The 22,639-nt window shown below is 35.7% G+C and overlaps 2 protein-coding genes across 2 annotated transcripts; both read left to right on the forward strand.

Moving 5' to 3' along the window:
* The first annotated feature begins 284 nt into the window (after positions 1 to 284).
* Positions 285 to 1,346, forward strand: LOC126716176 (uncharacterized). The gene has a single exon (XM_050417207.1). It carries the CDS (start codon positions 285 to 287, stop codon positions 1,344 to 1,346), a length of 1,062 nt encoding a protein of 353 aa, XP_050273164.1.
* Positions 1,347 to 8,620: 7,274 nt separating this feature from the next.
* Positions 8,621 to 9,097, forward strand: LOC126716177 (uncharacterized). Its single transcript, XM_050417209.1, has one exon. The coding sequence runs from the start codon at positions 8,621 to 8,623 to the stop codon at positions 9,095 to 9,097; it is 477 nt and encodes a 158-aa protein (XP_050273166.1).
* The last annotated feature ends 13,542 nt before the right edge of the window (positions 9,098 to 22,639 follow it).

Consider the following 22,639-nt stretch of genomic DNA (forward strand, 5'->3'; position numbering starts at 1 on the left):
AATATGGACCTAATCTAACCCATTGAACACAATAATCTAAAGTCCAATAGAAAAGCCGTGATAGTTGGCTTTTATCTTATCCACATGGAAATTAGAATGCAAAAAAAAAACTAGTACATTTTTTTTATCTTTTAGTAGTCTGGTTAAAACTCCTAAAAGAATATATATATACACACACACACGGGTTGTGTATGTTACTCATCTTTTGGTTTGCTCTCAAACACAAGCTCTATCCGTAAACAATATATAATACAGTTTATTGCTTTGATTAATTGTGCCGCACAATGACGAAGCTCAATGATGGAGTTTTCGAACTATTAACTGCGCGATTTTTTTCTCGGATTACGTTTCCAATTCATCTAATGGTGGGCTCGCCAAAAAAACATTTAGATGATGCAGTCATGCAAGAAGAACAAGAACAGGCTTGCTCGTCGAAAGAACATTCAGATGATGCAGTCATGCAAGAAGAACAAGAACAGGCTCGCTCGTCGAAAGAACATTCAGATACAGTCACGCAAGATCAAGAAGAGGATTGCTCGTCGAATAAACATTCTGATGATGCTGTAACGCAAGAAGAACAAGAACAGGCTTGCTCGTCGAAAGAACATTCTGATGATGCAGTCATGCAAGAAGAACAAGAACAGGCTTGCTCGTCGAAAGAACATTCAGATACAGTCACGCAAGATCAAGAAGATGATTGCTCGTCGAATAAACATTCTGATGATGCTTTAACGCAAGAAGAACAAGAACAGGCTTGCTCGTCGAAAGAACATTCTGATGATGCAGTCATGCAAGAAGAACAAGAACAGGCTTGCTCGTCAAAAGAACATTCTGATGATGCAGTCATGCAACAAGAACAGGCTTGCTCGTCGAAAGAACATTCTGATGATGCAGTCATACAAGAACAGGAACAGACTTGCTCGTCGAAAGAACATTCAGGTACAGTCATGCAAGAACAAGAACGGGCTTGCTCGTCGAATAAACAATCTGATGATGCTGTAACGCAAGAACAAGAACAGGCTTGCTCGTCAAAAGAACATTTTGATGATGCAGTCATACAAGAACGGGCCCTTCAACTTTCTAGAGAGAAGCAACATTACATGCGTTTGACATCGTTCTTAAAAGTTGATAATTCGTTTCTTTCTCCGTGGAATTGGGACCCTAGTGCCAATGCAAATACCAATAGCAACGACACTTCAGGTAATGTCAATACCGAACCTATTGATACCAATAACGATGATAATGGAGAACAACAACTCATGAAATTTCAACCGGGTTCTTTCTTCAGTGAAGAGGGGCCATGGTCGACAGTAAAATATTCTGAATCTTCAAGTCGTAAATTGTAATGATTATAAATGTAGGGTTACCTTCTGAAGTCTGAAGATTCAGAATCCATTGGATTTCTTAGGACAGTTCTTTCTTTGCTGTAAGGAGTGGTTCACTGTCAGAGTCTAAAGAGTGGTTCTTTGTTTCAACCAACCTTTAGTTTCCTCATATTTTCTTGTAATTTTCTTGTAATCTTTAGTGTAAAACTATCTCCAAGTTATTCATGAGGCTTGGGGCCCAAAATCAATTGTCACAACAGCTCAATTAATGCAAATAAGTTGATTGACTTCATTCAAAAGTTTTTTATCTGTCATTCAATTATCTTTTCTGTACATTTTGCTTACATTTCAATTCCTTTATTTTTCCAAAATCTTCTTATTAATTGAGGCAGTTTGGAACCCGACATATCTTGATCTTGAGAAAACATAGGATGAACGAGTTCTTGACCGAATATCCATCATGTAAGCGGCTAGAAAATTGTTCTAATTTATCTTTCATCACTGATTATGTTGTAAAAGTTTTTCAATATAAACTTAACTATCTTGGATCTCAACCAATATTTTTAATAGATATGATATAGTGGGATTCGAACCTTGATTACTTATTTGTCAATAAAAGACTTTTTTTTTTTTTTTTTCATTTTAGCTAATTAGAATCTAATCTAATCTCAAAAAAATTTAGTTATTTTTAAAAATTATTAAAAAAAAAAAAAAGAGAGAAAGAAGATACGGGTCCGTTTGGATTGAACTTATTGTTGCTGAAACTGAAAACTGAAAATACTGTAGGAAAATAATTTTTAAATGTGTGAATAGTGCTGTGAGACCCATTTTTAATATTTTTAAATACGTGAACAGTATATACACTGTTTATAAATAGTAAATTTTGTTAAAGTCAATAACCACGGCTTAAAAAAAAAAAAAAAAAAAAAAAACAACAACAACAACAACAACAACAACGCACGTTTGTAAACGCAAACACCCAACCCAAACCCCACCACAATAACAATGACAGCAATTCTATGAATCCTACTAAAGACTCAAGGGTGCTGTTTCGGGGTCACAGGCCTAGGCCACCAAGCCCATCCTGTCATCTAAACATGGCCCACAAGATTACTATTTGGTAAATAATTGCAAGTAAATCAAATTACATACTCACAAACAAGGGGGTTTGCATGTATCAAGCTGGAGAGTTCTTCAAATTAACCCAACCAAACCCATCAAATTTGTAGAGAACAACACAACTCAGGTCAAGTTGGAATAATTAGGTAGGTGGGTTGAGTCCCCTTCTTCAATAAATTAATACAATTATCCTAATATTCTCAAATCATATTCCAAAGTTACGTCAAGTTAGACCATTTTTGTTGGATTGATGGGTTGGATGTACACTCCTACTTTACAAAGGTTTGCATTTTGGGGCTTAAATATGAATGCAAGTTATTGGAAATTTTGAATAATAGTATTGATAATTTTATATGTCTGAGAAGTAAATTCATATTGTTTCTTTAATAACTATGACATCTCAAGTAATAGGAATCATTTTCCAACGTAAAAGTGTATATTATTTTGATAATATGGAGTTTAGTGTTATTTTTTTGTCATTTTTTTAAATCAGGTAGTTTGGAGTTTAGATTTATTTTTTGTCATTTTTTTTAAAAATCAGGTATAAATAATATGTGCCAGTGAAACCATTTGATATATAAAAATTTTATGAAATATAAATACAACAAAATCTCACAACAATATTATTTTTAGCTGTGAATATGAGTCCTAGTGTAATTTTTTTTTTTTTTTTGACTTTTGTTTAGCTGATGTATTAGCTTATGAGAAATGATATGTCTACAATATTTTTATAAAAATGTTATGAGATTTTGTTGTAGCCAAAAGAATGCTTGAATGCCTTTTAAATGTTTGATTGTTTGGGGAGAAAATTGTAATTTCTTAATATTCAGAAATAAAGGTGATGACATCATTTGGTAAATACTAATTAGAGGGGTTATTATTGTCACTATAAATTACAAGACTCTTGCCCACTAGAGAATTAAAAAAATACATAAAATAGAAAATTTGAAAATCCATTGTTCAGATAAGGTTATTAAAAATAATTCCCTTTTTTGCCATAAAAATAAATAGAAAAGAAAAAGGAAAAGGAATCGAATTTGTGGAATTTACGAAGAAACCCGCAACAATTAAACTATACAGCAAAAAGAGCAAGGCAATAGCAAGAACTTTAATAATTAGGCATCTTCCTGGAAATTAAAATACCAAAAAAAAAAAAAAGTACATTTTTTTTATCTTTTCGGACTCTTAACCTGGATGAACAAGTTTTCCTAGTCTTGTCAAATTTAGGAGAGAGAAAAAAAAAAAAAATATATATATATATATATATATATATATGTACGTGGGTTCGTTGTGTGTTAATTTGACATAATAGTAATTTCTGTGCGAGAGAGAAAGTGTTGAATATGGCAGAGTCTGAGAAAAGCTTTAATGAGATAGAAAAGATGAAGGTTGATGATGATCCTAGAAATACTGAGAAGAAGAGTGAGCATGAGTTAGCAGGGTCCGGTAATAAGATTGGTCGAATCTACAACATGAACCAACCAGCGTACGAATATTATGCTGGACTCATGCAACAATATCAACAACTGCTTCAACGTTCTAAAGAGCAACATTATGAGCGACTTGCATCGTTTTTAAGTGCCAATTCCATTGATGGTACTTCAACAATAATAGATGACAACAACTAGAAGACCAACAACAACAACGAGGCATGAATTTCGTTCTTCAGTGAAGAGGTTTAGAGGAGGACCAGGTCTAGGTAGAAGTTTTCTTTTTTTTCTTTTTTTTCTTTTTTTTTGGGATTGCCAGCTAGGCAGAAGTCGTACTTCAGCTAGGAAGAAGTCGTACTTAGTAGTTGCATAGCATTGTCGGTTATTAGGGGCCCGTTTGGTTATAGAGTTCAAAAATTATTGTTTAAAAAGATGTGAAAATTGTAGTTTAAAAAGTGTTATTGAAATATATGTTTTTAGTGTTTATAAAACAAAAAAATGTGTTTGGTATCATGGTTTAAATAACATGTTTCAGTGTTCAAAAACATAAAATATGTGTTTGGTATGTGTGTGTTAGATGGTAAAAAAAAACTGAATAAAGTACAAAATAAATATTTTTTAAATCAGCAAAGTACAAAAAAAATATAAAATATTGTTTAAAAGCTGACCGGTACTGTTTACTGTGTGTGAAAAAGCTGACCGGTACTGTTCACCTTAATTACGAAAATGCCACTCAGCAATGTTTTTTGTTGTTCAAAATCACTCCCAAGCTGATTTCAAAAACTATTGTTTGAAACATATGTTTTGAGCAATATTTTTTAAACAATACTTTTTGAAATCAATGACCAAACATATTTTTTTTGTTTTTGAACAATATTGTTTAGTGTTTAAACACTAAACAATATGTTTTGAAATCAATAACCAAACACCCTCTAGAATTCTTCTTTTCAATAAAGTTCTCATGTTATTGGTATGACTATGACAATTAATAGAAACATATTTTTTAATTAAATTTAATTTTTTTTAATATATAATCAAAATTCTACTTTAACATAATCTAAGTGTATAGGTTTGTGAAGTTCACTTCCAAATACTTGAACCTTAACCCTTGCTCTTACAAGCACTTATGGTCTATTTGGATTGAGGGGGAGGGAGAGGGAGTAGACTAAATTAAAAATGATTCAAAATTAACATATTTTTAGCTAACTCTACTCTACTCCCCTCCACTCCCCCTCCCTCCTCCCTAAATCCAAATGGGCTTTTATACTTGTAGAGTAACCATCGCATCAAGGATGTGTAGTGGTCATTTAGTATTGTATATTAGGTTTTCTAATTAAATTCAAACACTTAATTTTTTATTTTGTTAAAATGTAAAACTAATCCTCTAAGTTTCTTTAAATTTTATTTCAGTCATCTAATTTTGTTTTTGTTCATTTCAATTCTCTAATTTTCAAATTTATTTAATTAAGGCTTTACCCTCAACTTTTTTGCTATATGTTGTAGTTAATTTTTCAATTTTTTGCACTTTTCTTTAAACTTTTTAAATTAAAAAATTCAATTAATTATTGAAAAATATTTTCTAGATTTTTTTTTTTGCAAAAAAATTGAACAAAAGTTGATAGAAAAACATTAATTGAATAAATATGAAACTTAAAGGGCTAAAATGAACGAAATAAAAGTTAGAGAACTGAAATCAAATTTGAAGAAACTTAGAGAATCAATTTTACATTTTAGCCTTTTTTTTTTTTTTTAAATCAAACTTTTAATTGCATTGATAAATATAAAACACAAATAATATTTATATTTTTTTAAGAAAAATTAAATTCAAAATAACCAAGTTTAATTAGAGAAGCAAATGTACTCTACTTCTGTACCTACCTTTATGAATTTTATACGTTATGGGTTTGTGTCACGTTCTTCTTTTAATTTTTATCTTAAGAAAAAGAGACATTCCTGGCTGGAAGGAATCAATCTCACTGTCATGAACCTGATTTTCCGCGTATAATAAAATCAGTGTCCCAGTTTGATCTGTAGACCAAATAGTAGTTGTATGTTTGTACCAACCTTGGGCTCTAGTCCCCAGCAGTGACAGGTTGCACTTCGAAATCGATAGTTAAGGATGTGATAAATTCTTGGCCCACTTCTTCAACATAGTATCCTAATTCCAACATCCAAGTACGTCTATATTACTCCTAAATTTTTGTATATTTTTCAACAATATTTAAGAATAGCATACCTAATTTATTGGTTTTTTTTTGTTTTTAAAAATTTAGAATTTAAATGTTTCTCCAAAAAAAAAAAAAAAAAAGTAGAATTTAAATTTATAGTGTTTTATTTTATAATGATTGCTCTTATTATAAGACTAAGATATTACTCCAATTAATTTTTAGTACAAGCGAAATTTGTATGTGCAAGATCAATTATATTCGATAATATTAGCAAAATATTCCACTTGTATTATAAGTCTATGATTTAATAATATAAATGATTAGTTTCATTTTAAAAACAATTAAATATTATATAATTAGTTTAGAGTTTAATTAACGTCCTGCAAATACCCAAAATAAATTCATAATCATAAATTATAGTTTTATGTGAAAAAAGTGTTATATCAAGTTTTCAACTCATAATCCTTTTTTTTTCCCCCTGATTTTACTTCATAAACCAGAGCGGATTATTCTTTGACTTACCTATATTCCCTACGATACTTAATTAAAAAGTCCTTTTATATTTATCTTAAGGGGTCCAGTTTCCATTAGGAATCAATGTAGTGGAGTGGAAAACTTGGATAAGATTTAGAGTTATAATTCCTGGCAGCTATGGAAAATTGGAATTAGAGCCACCATGAAAACTTCCACGAAATCACCTATTTTACACATATCAATTATGACCCTATTCATCATGGTGACAAATTTATTTTTAACTTACAACAGGAAGGTTTTTTTTTTTTTTTTTTTTTTTTTTTTTCTTGTTATTTGCTGAATTACAAGAAGGAAGTTACGTGAAAATCACTGGGAAGTTAAGATGAAGCTGAAGAAGCTATTAGTCGACAAATTGTACTCAACTACTAGACCTTTTTTCTTTTTCTTTGTATGTTGGCAAAGGCCCCAAAAATTGTTTTGGCCCTACGGCCCAATATTGCGTGGCTCTTCATCATTTAAATAAATCTTTTCGGTCTGATGCGTGGCGATGAATAATTGGTTGTACTGAAAGAAACCTACCAACTAACCCGTCATGTTGCTAAGTAGTTTTATCCGTTTGACTTACCTAGGAGTACATTTTTAATAGGAATATCTTTTTATTTTAATGAAAAATTGTTACATAATCCATTAATTAAATAAAAATGTAGAGATTGAAACTTAGTGTCACTTACAAATTTAAAACAAAAACAAACCTCCAGTACCGGAAGTAACTTCGTGGAAGTAAGATCTTTTTATCCTAAAACTACTCTAGTTCAAGGACCGGGTAATGGGGTTAGTTGGATTTAGCATTCAACTACTCATGTCAAATTCAAATTTTCTTCTATAAATATAAATAGTATGTGATTACTTTCCGTCACTCACAATTTTCAAAAATAAGATAAATAGATATTATGATTATGAGTCAAATAACACTGAATAAGAGTACATTGGGTTTGTTTAAAATTGATTCAAGTACCAAAAAGTCTTTTTGTATTTTACTCAAAAAAAATAAATCAGAAAACCTTTGGGAGCCATCCCCCTGTAAATAATAGTTTTTTTTTTTTTTTTTTGAAGACGTAAATAATAGTTCCTTTTGTCTTTTAAAAAATAAGTAAGATCTCAAACTCAATTTCTTGAGTTATAACAACTAAAATTTAAATAAATAAACCTTCAATTTTCTTTATACAGCAACTGAGAAATTTACCAGCCAACCTGGAAGCTCATACACGGCAGAAAAACATGGCATAAAAAAGGGAGAAAGACTTTTTTTTTTAGAAGGAAAAGGAGAAAGACTTGGACTTAGATAAAAATTAAAGAAGTGTGATGTTGATAACTTTTTTCTATTTTTAATTTTAATACAAAATAGAAATACTACTTTAACCTTTACTCCCCATACCCCATAAGTACTTATATTTATAAAGTAAATATCGCACAAAGGGTGTGCAGTATGCGATGTTGATAACTTGATAACATTTTCATATTAATACTTTCATAATAAATCTTATAAATTGTTATTTATTTTAATTTGAACCTACTATTAAAATTACTTTTTTACCAATAAAAGATAGTCAATAATAATTTACTATTTAAAATTTATTATTATGGAAAATATTGTGAGTCCCTTTCGAATTAAAGTCTTATACAATGTTTTCACTTTTCTCAACCAAAAAAAAGGCATGTTTTCACATTCCCTGCACGAAACGTCTCGTTTTTAAATCGTTTGAAATTGTCAGCGCCAATACCTTTTCCAAGTATGACTTTACCAGAGATTTTCTACGCCGCCCCCACAGAGAGCTTGGCCCTTCCACACATTCAGGCCCACACAGCACATCCACCGACTCAAAGTCCATTCTACGATGGACCCCACACCAACTCTCCTCCCATCACAGCCGTTCATTTAGTCCTTCCTTTCAACCTTTCAAATCTGCCCTCACATCCCGTCAAAAAAGCAATTTTTAAGAACAACCAAAGAAACCCACATGAACTATCATGGAAACCTCCAACATGTACATCTATATATTCACAAGCACACCCACATAGTTTGACAATGTTCAAAGACTCAAAAATGGCAAGCCTATGGAAATCAAAGGAGGTGATGTCTCGCCCTAAGCGTAATGATAAGTGCAAGAAGCACCCTAAACACAAACAAGCACCAGGTGTTTGTGCACTTTGTCTCAGTGAAAGACTCTCTCAATTATCAACTGGTAGTTCACGTAGAACCTCTACAATTACGGGTTCTTCCTGCTGTTCTTCTTCTCTTAGTTCTGTCTCATCATATTATTCTTCTTCTTCGGCCTCTTCTTGTTCATCTCCAACAATGCATCGTTCTACTACTTCGATATCTTTCTTGTTAAGCGGCAAGAATGTGCTCACCAAGAGTAGATCTTTGGCTTTTGTTCCAAGATTGAAAACTGGGGTTGATAATGATAATAATAAGAAGAAGAAAGGTGGGTTTTGGTCCAATTTGCTTCGGCCAAGAACTAAGCGGAAGGAGGAGAGTTTGATGCACTCTAGGACCATGAGAGAGATGGTGAATGCTTAAAATATGGAGGTTGATTCTTGATTTGTTTTTTCATGTGTTTCTTTTTTTTCTTTTTCTTTTTTGTTGATAGATGGAAAAAAAAAAAAGTGTATCTTTTAGGTTTTTAATTACAAAACAGAAAGAAAGAAAGAGAATGTAATAGTAAAGAGAAAGAATAAAAAAAGAATTTAATTGTATACATTTATATATGTATTGTTGTTTGGATAATGACGGAGGAACGGCTCTGCTAGAGTTCCTCTTTCATGTTGTTCAATTGTTCTTGATTAAAATTATATATTTGTAATGTAAAAATTTGTTCATAAAAAATGAGAGGAAGATTTGAACTTAAAACATTTTTTTGAAGAATCTATAAAATACCATTTAATTTAAAGATAATTGGCATTTCAGTTTTGATTTGATTCTTCGATCTTATGTTGTTTTTTCACTTCAAATTGTGGTTGTCCAATTTATGTTCATTTTTTATTTGTTTCTTCATTCATTTGTTGTTTTTTACTTCAAATTATGGTTGTCTAATTTATGTTCCTTTTAGATTTGATTCTTCATTTTTTTGTTCGTTTTTCACTTCAAATTATGGTTGTTTAATTTATGTTCCTTTTAGATTGATTCTTCATTCTTTTGTTTGTTTTTCACTTCAAAATATAGTTGTTTAATTTAGGTTCCTTTCAGATTTGATTATGCATTCTCTTGTTGTTTTTGAGTTTTCTGCGTCAAACTATGGTTGTCAAATTTTGTCTAGGAATAGTGATAAGACCAAAGTTTTTACAACAACCAAGAGACAAATATGTACTGGAATGACTTGGCCATTATAAAGTGCCTAGCCCAAGTCTTGATCCAAGAAATTTCTTGAGGTTCATAAATTCATATTCTTCTATGGTCACTGGTCAGTCCACGAGTTTTTATGTTAGAATTTTGGAGTTCCTTATATTATTAAATTAATCGCAATGGAAAACCTACGTGACAGCTGGGTAAATAAAGTTTCAAATTCCTAGCAATTTCCTAATTCCTATCTATGAGTTGTAAAGTTCAAACTGTTAAGCTGTCTCGAGAAGATATATCTTTTGACAGGTAGAGATTTTTATAATTTCCGGGAAGCAACTTCCCGTGGATTTCAAAGTACTCAGAGTGCTGGTTTTAAAATTAAGAAAAAAAATTGTATTAAAGTTCACATTGTCTGTTTACATGTGGCACATAATGATACAAGCATCAATGGTTGTTCCAGTCTTTTTTAGGCCACAAACATATATCCCGGAGTGCTGAACACTTTCTTTGATGTTTTTTTTTTTTTTTTTTTTAAGTCAATAAATGTTGTTACAAGTACTGATCAAATTAAAATAGCCATAAATTCGTATAATACACGAGAAAATTTAATTAAGAAATTTATATATGATACAAATTTGTACAATTAGTAATAAGTATTATTAAAAGTTTTATAATTTAACTAACATTTTTTAGTATTTTCAATTGAGACATTTAATGTTCAAATCTTCTCTTCCCTAACCATCAAATAAATAAACAATTCTTCTAAAAAAATAAAAAATGATAATAAGTGTAAGGACTCAATTTGTAACGATCCCAAACCGGTATTGAGTTCATATGTTAAAGGCCCAAACAATAAAATTTGTAGAGTGTGGGCGTCTAAGAACTAGGTTAACTCCAAAAGAAAAGCGATTCAACCTCACGTTTATAGATGGATTAGCCCTGATATAACGATTAGTTTCTCTTTTAAATGAGTACAATACTTTGGTTTCTAAGGTTTTCTTCTGAGTATTTGGTGTTTCTTTTTGATGTCCCGATCTTTTTCCCTCAATGCTTTTTTTCATGTTATATACTGCCCTCTTCATATCATCTTCACCACACACGTGTAGGTTGGGTTCAGGAGATCTCTTTCTGTCCCATCTAACACCTTCTGGAACCTCCAACTAGCAGCTGTAAGGCTGCTTCATCACTGTTCAAGCATCACCTCCACATTAATGCGGCCAGAGAGTTGGTTGAGAGGTAATTAATGCGGAGGCAGCTGTTGTTATAGATATTTGTTTGCCTTCTCTGTCTTACCCTTGGTCCCTTATCCCACTTTTAGTGGTGATGTAGCTCCGAAGTACATTTATAACAAGGTGGCGTTCTGCTCGTCCTCAGACTCATATTTCCGAGAAGGATTTTGTCCTCGGACGAATACTGAACTTACCTCACATGATATTTACTCTTCCTTTCATTTGGTTACCCCTACAACTTGATATGAGCCTCTTCGGAAAAATTTACGTCCTCGGATGGGCCACAGGCCCAATTAACTTGACTTTAATAATTTTAGTGACTAACCAGCCCCCACAATAAGTATTAACAAATAAAAAATCAAAATAGATTTGTCTAATTTAATTAGAATTTATTTAGAGAATGTGAAACTTAATTTAATCTGATTTTATTTAGTCTTGAGTTGATTTATATAAAAAGACGGTGAATTCTAAAACTAATTCTAACTCTAAAATTCACAACTTTAAAAATATATATTTTATAATAACATGATGAAATATATGAACTTTCAAAAGAACTTAACAAAACATTAAAAAATTTCATTATATATATATATATATATATATATTATAGATTATCAGAAAAGGCTTGCGACATGACAGGATAACCACACTCCTCCTCACTAAGCAACCTCATTATCTCTAGCCTGTAGCTATAAGTACAGAATCTAACAACTTAATACAAAGACAAACAGCAAATTAGCGTAACCAATTAATTAAACGAGTTATATATGTTAAACCAATATCTATAATCTTTTTAGCATATAAAATTAAATTAAAATCGCTAAATTAATTTACAGATGTATTTGTTCTTCTCAATGTCATCAATATATCTTACTAAAACCAGTAACCTGTTCTCTAATTTCAGCAAAAATATGACTTGCAAGACAGATTGCCAATCTCTAAATTGTTAGTAAGGTCTAATCTTTTTCTTGTACCAAATCAAATAGATACATAACTAAGTAAAATTCCCAGGTGTATATATAATACTTCTTGGAAATGGAGATATAAACAATAGATTAGTGAAGCTATCAAGGGTTTGATCCATATGATTCTTTAGTTATTCTTGTGGGCCCTAGGCAACAACCATTAGCAAAGTATCAAAATAGAATTTCTTGAAAATGATGTTTTATATTAGGGTCTTCATTATGGAGATAAGAGTCTCCCTCATACCAAGGACCATTGTGGGTGTATCCACTGATGAGTACGAGGTGGTGAGCAGGTTGGATATCCATCCAATTGTTTCTGTCCCAGTGGGGAAGAGTACTCCAGCATCTGATAGAGACAAATGGACTTTTGATTTTTGATACAACCTGCCTGATGATCTGTGGGAATTGGTTGATCTGATCATGACTTGTGAGTCTGATGAGACGAACGAATCCATATTCAAACATTCTTGAAAGCCAGCTTGGATCTTCTTCAACGGACCAATCTTCATAATTGATTATTAGACCGGGGAAGGGATGTTTCTTCTCATAGATCCTTTGACTGCTTCCAAAGTACTTTTCCCAAGTGGATAGGATGAAGGCAGCATCTTCTGATTCGTCGTATACTGGGAAATGGGTGATGACCAATATCTGTACATTGGTAAACTAGGGGGGGGGAGAACAAAAGAGTCATTCTGAGAACTCTTTGAGGTAATTCTGAAACTAAGCCTAGAATTGAGCCTTCTCTTCTGGATCCTTGATCTGTTCTATGAGATCGAGGAGCAGTTCTTCTTGCTTGGTAAGAGCATGGACAGTTTTGTTTCTACAACAACTATCCTGACAGGCTAGGATTTCGTCTGTGTCACTAGAGGAAGTAGAAGATACTCTAGAGGTTTCAGAAGATGTCCTAAACAATTGGTTTTTCTCTTGGTCACTAGACTCACTGCTTAGGTGATCGAGTTCTAAGAGTTTGAAGATCTCATCCTTGTTGGCTTGGTCACTAATGAGTGTGTTGATAAGGGTTTTGGCCTTAGCTTGACAGTCTTTTTTCCAATGACCTTGCTTTCCACACTTATGGCATGTTCCTGATGCTTTAGGTGTGAATTTGCCTGTGGATTGGGACCTAGGTTGGGATCTGCCTTTCTTATAGAAATCATCGGTTATGAACCTTTGTTTTCGATAATGTTTAGGGGCAGATTTCTTCCTATGGGATTTCTTAGAGGGTTCATCGCCTCTATGTTTGGACTTTCTTTTTGGCATGATAGAAGGTAAGCCATATTGGATGCAGAAATTTCCTATTTCGTGCTTGGCTTTGCTCTTGTTGGCTTGACTTTGGATTTTGAGATCTCTACACATTTTCATTCCTTCATTTCGGATTGTGCTAGAGATGTCTCCATAAGTTAGGTTATCATAATCTATGACTCCTAAGGATCCTGCCAGAGTTTCTTTAACCTTCTGTCCAAACAGTGTAGGTAAGCCATTGATAAACTTCTCCTTCCAGTAAGGAGCGTTACAATCGCTTCTATACATGACACGGGTGGTGAACACATCTTCGTACCACCGGTATTCTCCAAGGTTTTTACATCTAAGGTTACTCAACTGGTCGTAAATCCTAGATGTGATATTGCTGGGTTTTCCTATGAAGTGTTTCATGATCGTGTAGATCAGGGTATTGACTCCATCGGGAATTCCTCTTCCTATGCGTTCGTCAAAGATGGGGTTCTCATCCGCATTTTTTTGAACAGCATGTTTAATATCTTCCTTAGAAGCTGCTGTCATGCAATTGTTCCACCAGAGTAGCAGTTTTCCAGTAAATCCTAAAACAATGAGCTCAACGACCTCGGTATTTGGAATACCATCATTTAGATAGTTATTCGCTACCATGGTTATGTGCTGGATCTTGTTTTGGATTTCTTGTTCAGAGAGGCCATCTATGTTCCATTCATAGAGCTTGGCACTGGATACTGTGAACTGGGTGGTCCTTTCCTCATACTGGAGGTCAGGGGGTGTTGGTCTGGGATACCAATTTTTGGTGAGGCTGGTTGGCATTACCTTGGCTTGGTAAAGCTTATTTACCTGTAATCCTCGAAATTGGTCTTCTATTTGTTCTATCTCCCTTTCAGTATCTGAGGAGGTTCTGCTAGAACTGCTAGAAGCTATGTGGGTATGTAGGGTTACTAACCGAGATTCAAGTCTAGGATCCCTACTGGTTGGGGTGGGTTCAAGTGAAGGTTCCTTCTTCACAAGATCTTCAAGCTTTTGGGCCACTACCTGTAAGGCTGTTTGGTCCTTAGGTTTGAGGCTAGCTTGTCTAGTTGTGGGGAGCTTGACAAAAGGTTTTTCAAGAATCTGGATTGGTTTACTAAGGTTTCCTGACTGGGGGAGAACCTTGTTATCAATACAGAACAGACTACCATGTTAGAACTATAGAACAAGTTTACAGCATTAACAAGGAATATGAAACCTGTTATTTGTTGTCCCCTGCAGCCATAAAAGCTCACAGGGATAGTGATCATAAATTCCTCCATATAGGACTTGTCCAAGTTGGAGTAAAACCATTGATCAGAGAAGGTTTGAATAACTCGATCCTTATGGCACTACGAGACACCCGTCTTATCAGGTTTAGAGACAGTCTCTTAGGAACCATAGAATCCAGTCTGAGTAATGGTCCAGTTCATTTCGACTGTTACCCAAACCTCACAGTTGCACTTGACGACCCTCACATCCTGAAGGTCCTCACTCTCAACCTCAAGACCCATGGAAACCTTGTGTTACATGGAACCAAGCAGCTTGCTCTTATATACAGGGTGTATTATAAGTGCATGCGAACCAATATGTCCATTCAAGCATTCGATAAGAGAAAACCAGGTGAAACTACTCTTATCCAAACCTCGGATGTTAGATCCACTGTTCAGGTACCCAAAACCCTGCAATGGTCTGAAATAACATTCCCAGCACGATGGACTTTAGAAAATGAGAATTATCCTTTACAGGTCCAGAACCCTGTTAGGAGTCCAGATCTAGATAGTATCCAGCAGTTAACCGATGGAACGGTTAGACTAAGCTTTGACCAGTCTAGATTTAGATCACCCTTAGACTATGAGGAACCCAGATCTCCCATAGATCTACATCACAGGTCTAGATCCATAGATCTACGCCAACCCTTTAGGCAGCCAACTATCCTTCTTAGAGATAGACCTGCATCCCAGTGTAGTTCGTCTAGAACACAAGCTCCTACCTCTAGAAGAGACTTAGGTCCACTGTTCCAAGGAGTCAAAGACCACTCTCAGGTTAGCACCCCTTGTTACACAGCCAAACAAGACTCAGTTGTTGATCATGAGGATGATGACAACAGCCAAGATAGTCTTAAACCTCCCTCACCATCAGGATCTGATTTTAAAGGAAATCCTATTCAGCCAGAAACTGAATACGATCATCAGCTCCTAGTGTTGAACAAAGATGAGGAATTCGTTCCAGATATGGACTACCTCGAAAAGGAATTTAATTCTGAACAGAACAGAGTTAAAAGAGAAGCCTATCGAGCCAACCATACCAAGGAACAAAAGATTGAAGTTTTGGAGAAATGGAAGTTATTCATGAGAACGGTAAAAGCAGATTATCCTTTCTTTGAATACTTTGAAAAACATTTCCAATGGCATAAAAAGAACTGTGTCATTACCAAAACTAATTGGAAACTACCTCCCAAAAAGGATGCACCTAGCACTAGCAAACCAGAAATTGTTAGATCTAGCCATCCTCCTCAAGAAACCATACTCTTCAAAACTGGCAAGTCAGAAGTTGTTGCCTCTCCTTTCAAATGCGCCGTAGCCCCAGAAGAAACGGTAGTCAGGAAAGTAATAGAGCAAAACAACTACACTAACCAGTGTTTAGGAGTTATAGGGAAACAGCTTGATAGGATAGAAGATTGTATTGATAACAAGGTTCTCCCCCAGTCAGGAAACCTTAGTAAACCAATGTACCAGAACTACATTTGTAACCTACATCCCCTTCCGCACTGAGTCTGCCCCAAACGGCACGCTCCCCCTCTGTAATTGGTAGCTTACCCCCATTTGGTATCAGAGCCATTTGAGCTCGATCGTAAGTGTTTGTAAGTTACATTGTATTTGTTTGATTTTCAATCAAGTTGGCCGGTGATACCGCCATAGTTATCCATTATTTTGTGGTTAATCATTACTTTGAAGTATGTTATCTCCAACAAACATTATTTTATTTTACATCTATTTTCTGATAGCACTTCCACTCCCATATGTTGCATTTTTCATCTACTACTTTATATCAGTTTGTTGTATCTGTTCTTTCTTTTGGTGGTAGGCTGAGCCTCCCGTTCATTCAAACTGTTCATTATCTTGTGACTATTTGTTTAAGCTAATCCTTTGCTTCCCAGTTATCTTCTTCTTCTTGTCTTTGTTTCTTTCCCAACAATTTGTTACAGATGTGTACTAAACCAGGTTCTATGAGGAAATGCTGCCCGATAAGTCTAGGTAGAAGTCCAGTTCTGTGTTGGTTTTGCTGTCCGGTAAATCTAATATTCTAGTATTGGTGTGAACCGAAGACCTAGGCACAAGCCCCAGTAGCCGTTAGCCAGGAGAGCGTTAGGCGTTTGAGGGAACGTGAAAGGGAAAGTTCATATACACCAACCTAAGCTAGATACAGCGGTGGTAAGTAACAGCAAAAGACACAGAAGGCATCCGGAAACAGCCATAAGTGGTAGCATATCATAGGAAGGTAGTCATACACTCCCTGTTTCAGATCTAAGGTTAGATCCAGAAATTGGAAGATAAAGGTAGTCCAGGTTGTAATTGATTTCTTAGGCTTATAATCCAAAATGATGAATAGGATGTTTAGAAGGAGTGACTCTTCCACTTCCATTAGATCTAGCAGTACAAATCAGGCAAATGGGGGTAAGCTACCAATTACAGAGGGGGAGCGTGCCGTTTGGGGCAGACTCAGTGCGGAAGGGGATATAGGTTACAAATGTAGTTCTGGTACATTGGTAAACTAGGGGGGAGGAGAACAAAAGAGTCATTCTGAGAACTCTTTGAGGTAATTCTGAAACTAAGCCTAGAATTGAGCCTGCTGAAGACTGAGTCGAAGGCTGCCTTATATAGAGAGAGGGAGCCTTGGATGCTGTCAGGAGACTGCTGAAATCACGGAGAGTAATTTGCTTTTACTGAGGGTAAATTCTTTTCCACCGAAAGCAAATAGTAATTTCCATGATTCTGTCTGGGGTACTGTAGAGTGAACAGTAACTGGTCACTGTTTATGAACAGTATCTTGTCCCCTTGCTTTTCTGAAATAGTGACTTGTCTGCATGCGGGTACTGTTCTGAATAGTAACCGGTTCTTTTGCAGAAATGACTCTTTGAACTGTCTGGACTCCTGAAGCCATTCTGGGGCGTCTAGAAGTCTGTTCTGAGCTGCTTAGTCAGTATCATGACCAGAAGGATAACCATCATAAGGATCCCATGGAGGATCGTAATCATAGTTATGGTCGTGGTATCTGGCAAATTTGTCACAAATGCCACAAAACAGGATAGGTTCATAGTCTGCTTGTCGCATTACTATCTGTCCGGGCTCTATGTAGTCAATTCTTTCGGTATTAAGCGATTCAGAATACGGCCTGATGGTGAATACTGTAATTCTTCCAGTATTTCCAACAAAGTGGTAATTCTGCCATAGCTCATGAGTGACATCTATAATCTCATTGTTGAAGTAGCCACTCCAGCAACTTGCAAGAGTATTAGGGTCTTCATTATGGAGATAAGAGTCTCCCTCATACCAAGGACCATTGTGGGTGTATCCACTGATGAGTACGAGGTGGTGAGCAGGTTGGATATCCATCCAATTGTTTCTGTCCCAGTGGGGAAGAGTACTCCAGCATTTGATAGAGACAAATGGACTTTTGATTTTTGATACAACCTGCCTGATGATCTGTGGGAATTGGTTGATCTGATCATGACTTGTGAGTCTGATGAGACGAACGAATCCATATTCAAACATTCTTGAAAGCCAGCTTGGATCTTCTTCAACGGACCAATCTTCATAATTGATTATTAGACCGGGGAAGGGATGTTTCTTCTCATAGATCCTTTGACTGCTTCCAAAGTACTTTTCCCAAGTGGATAGGATGAAGGCAGCATCTTCTGATTCGTCGTATACTGGGAAATGGGTGATGACCAATATCTGTAAATGTTTGAACCATAGGTCACATGATTCAGACATAGCCTTGCTTCGGAATATACGATTCTGTATATCAGAAGGCAAGTTGGCAACAGCACTTCTTAGCTGGGTTTGAGTCTTAAGACTTAACCGAGCATAATCTGTGCCCATGATAGTCATTCTATCCATTGAATGGATATCCTCTTTGCCAAAGAGTTGACTGATAGTATTTCTTCCAGTCTCAATTTCTGCCTCAAGGTTCACTAGGTGCAGTTCTAATGCTTTGAGGGTTCTCTGAAAGAGATGATTGTTGCTCTGGGTATAGGCTCTTTGAAGGTTATCAAGGACAATTTTGATGGAGGGTGGAAGTCCTGTATACATTCCATTTACAAATTGGAAATTCCTGGATAAAACTTCATGTAAAGTAATAGTTCTATTACTATTTGAAAATGTTACTTGGAGTGGAACATATTCTGGAAGGGATGTTACTTCCCTGGGTTCTGGTCCAGAGGAAGCGCCTTCATGCATAGGGGTTTTCCCTTTGTTCCTGCTCGAAGAAGCCATCTTGCACTTACTAGTGCTAGTATAGAAAGATATTTGCTTTTCTTCCTGCCATGTATTAACAAAATGGTTATTTCTGAAAACATGTTTGTTAAGATCATGAGATGTCATGGAGCAAATACTGTTATATGCAATATGATTAGATGATAATTTATGAGGACTCCAAGAATTATCAAATATGGTGGATGGTACATTTTGACCATGTGAAGAAGTTTTGGCATTGATGAGATTAAGATTTTTAGAAACAGAAACTTTTTGGAGACTCTCAATTTCTCTTGGTTCTGGGTTTCTAAGAAACTTAAACTTGACTGGTTGGCCAAAAGGGTGGGTAGTGATTCCTTCACTATCCGTGATGAAAGGATACAACAGACATATGAATGGGTTTCCTAAGATGACCCTATCTGTTATATTTTTGACAAGAACAAAGGTGGTTTTAAAACACGCATTGTCTTGGCAGATTTGTGCTTCTGGGATTTTGAATTCAATCTGCATTTTTCCTCCACTTGCAGAAGTTAACCGTTCTTGGGTTTTCTGGAAGTATTTAGGGGGAACCATTCCTTCTTGGATGCAGTTGAGATCGGCGCCCGAGTCCATTAGGGCAACTACTTCTAATTCAAAATCTTTCCCTATGACAATCCTGACTTTGGAATGCCATTTCTGGAAGTTAATGCTACTGATGGTTTGCAGGAACGATCCCTTGGATGGTTCGGGCTCCATATCTGCAGTAGGATTAACTGTTTCATCTACTTCATTGTCAGAAGGGTTTTGTAATGAGATTCTGTCCTCATTGCCTTGCTGTGAAGTGAATTCTAGGTTTTTGACTCTCAAATCCATGAGACCATGATCAACCCTAAGGATGGTTAATTCTTGCTTAAGGTTTCTCATCTCAGCTTTGTGATCCTTAATCTCTTTCTGAAGATCTTGGATGGTCACTTCTTTCTTGTATTTGGTAAACCTATTGTAGATTTTTTCTAAGTCGACTAAGGGTTCTTGGATCCTAGATTTGGATGTACTGGCTTCCTTAACTAGGGTTTTGTGGAACTCACTAAGTCTTTGAGCTTTCTCTTCTGGATCCTTGATCTGTTCTATGAGATCTAGGAGAAGTTCTTCTTGCTTAGAGAGTGTTTTGATAGTGTTGTTTCTGCAACAATTATCTTGACAAGGTATGACTTCATCTGAACTACTAGAGGTACTTTCTGAAACTCTAGGAGATGATGAATCTTGGTAGATCTGACAGATTTCTTGCTCAATAGAACTGTTTAAAGACTCATTTTCTGGATGGCCAGGTTCTAAGGCTTTAGAAACATCTTCAGATACTAAGGAATGGGTAGGAGACTTGCCTGGGCAATCTACTTTGTAATGGCCTTTCTTTCCACACCGAAAGCATTTTCTTTTTGCTTTAGGTTTGAGAGTGGCAATGGTATTAGGATTGTTTCCCTTCCTAAAAATGCCTCTTGCTTCCATCTTCTTTCTCCTGTATTCTCTGGAAACAATTCTTTCTCTGTGGAAGTCTTTAAAGGCTGGGTTTCCTCTATACTTGGATTTCCATTTCTTAGGAGGAAGTGGAGGTGAATCATAAAGCTGATCATCTAGATATTCCTTCTCCTTTTCTCTTTCTGAGGAGGGTTCATTGGAACTACTAGAAGATATGTGGGCTTCTAAGATATTTACTTCAGGTGAAGGAGAGACTATTTTCTCTACTTTCTGAGTTTTATGTCTGGCCTTTGCTGGAAGTTTGGTTTTGACATGGTTCTTTTTATGCCAATGGAAATGTTTCTCAAAGTATTCAAAGAAAGGATAATCTGCTTTTACCGTTCTCATGAATAACTTCCATTTCTCCAAAACTTCAATCTTTTGTTCCTTGGTATGGTTGGCTCGATAGGCTTCTCTTTTAACTCTGTTCTGTTCAGAATTAAATTCCTTTTCGAGGTAGTCCATATCTGGAACGAATTCCTCATCTTTGTTCAACACTAGGAGCTGATGATCGTATTCAGTTTCTGGCTGAATAGGATTTCCTTTAAAATCAGATCCTGATGGTGAGGGAGGTTTAAGACTATCTTGGCTGTTGTCATCATCCTCATGATCAACAACTGAGTCTTGTTTGGCTGTGTAACAAGGGGTGCTAACCTGAGAGTGGTCTTTGACTCCTTGGAACAGTGGACCTAAGTCTCTTCTAGAGGTAGGAGCTTGTGTTCTAGACGAACTACACTGGGATGCAGGTCTATCTCTAAGAAGGATAGTTGGCTGCCTAAAGGGTTGGCGTAGATCTATGGATCTAGACCTGTGATGTAGATCTATGGGAGATCTGGGTTCCTCATAGTCTAAGGGTGATCTAAATCTAGACTGGTCAAAGCTTAGTCTAACCGTTCCATCGGTTAACTGCTGGATACTATCTAGATCTGGACTCCTAACAGGGTTCTGGACCTGTAAAGGATAATTCTCATTTTCTAAAGTCCATCGTGCTGGGAATGTTATTTCAGACCATTGCAGGGTTTTGGGTACCTGAACAGTGGATCTAACATCCGAGGTTTGGATAAGAGTAGTTTCACCTGGTTTTCTCTTATCGAATGCTTGAATGGACATATTGGTTCGCATGCACTTATAATACACCCTGTATATAAGAGCAAGCTGCTTGGTTCCATGTAACACAAGGTTTCCATGGGTCTTGAGGTTGAGAGTGAGGACCTTCAGGATGTGAGGGTCGTCAAGTGCAACTGTGAGGTTTGGGTAACAGTCGAAATGAACTGGACCATTACTCAGACTGGATTCTATGGTTCCTAAGAGACTGTCTCTAAACCTGATAAGACGGGTGTCTCGTAGTGCCATAAGGATCGAGTTATTCAAACCTTCTCTGATCAATGGTTTTACTCCAACTTGGACAAGTCCTATATGGAGGAATTTATGATCACTATCCCTGTGAGCTTTTATGGCTGCAGGGGACAACAAATAACAGGTTTCATATTCCTTGTTAATGCTGTAAACTTGTTCTATAGTTCTAACATGGTAGTCTGTTCTGAAAGTCTTTTTCAGGGACCACGATGATGACTTATAGACCTGGGTTGTGGGAACTTTGGGTATGTTCCAATCTCCTAACTTCTGATCTAGATCTGAAAGCTGGTACGACTCTGAGTTGATTGTTCCATCTTCTTGTGGAATATCAGGAGGATTTGTACTGCTAGATCTAATGGAAGTGGAAGAGTCACTCCTTCTAAACATCCTATTCATCATTTTGGATTATAAGCCTAAGAAATCAATTACAACCTGGACTACCTTTATCTTCCAATTTCTGGATCTAACCTTAGATCTGAAACAGGGAGTGTATGACTACCTTCCTATGATATGCTACCACTTATGGCTGTTTCCGGATGCCTTCTGTGTCTTTTGCTGTTACTTACCACCGCTGTATCTAGCTTAGGTTGGTGTATATGAACTTTCCCTTTCACGTTCCCTCAAACGCCTAACGCTCTCCTGGCTAACGGCTACTGGGGCTTGTGCCTAGGTCTTCGGTTCACACCAATACTAGAATATTAGATTTACCGGACAGCAAAACCAACACAGAACTGGACTTCTACCTAGACTTATCGGGCAGCATTTCCTCATAGAACCTGGTTTAGTACACATCTGTAACAAATTGTTGGGAAAGAAACAAAGACAAGAAGAAGAAGATAACTGGGAAGCAAAGGATTAGCTTAAACAAATAGTCACAAGATAATGAACAGTTTGAATGAACGGGAGGCTCAGCCTACCACCAAAAGAAAGAACAGATACAACAAACTGATATAAAGTAGTAGATGAAAAATGCAACATATGGGAGTGGAAGTGCTATCAGAAAATAGATGTAAAATAAAATAA

This window comes from Quercus robur, chromosome 2 (assembly GCF_932294415.1).
Source record: "Quercus robur chromosome 2, dhQueRobu3.1, whole genome shotgun sequence".
NCBI classification, from domain to species: domain Eukaryota; kingdom Viridiplantae; phylum Streptophyta; class Magnoliopsida; order Fagales; family Fagaceae; genus Quercus; species Quercus robur.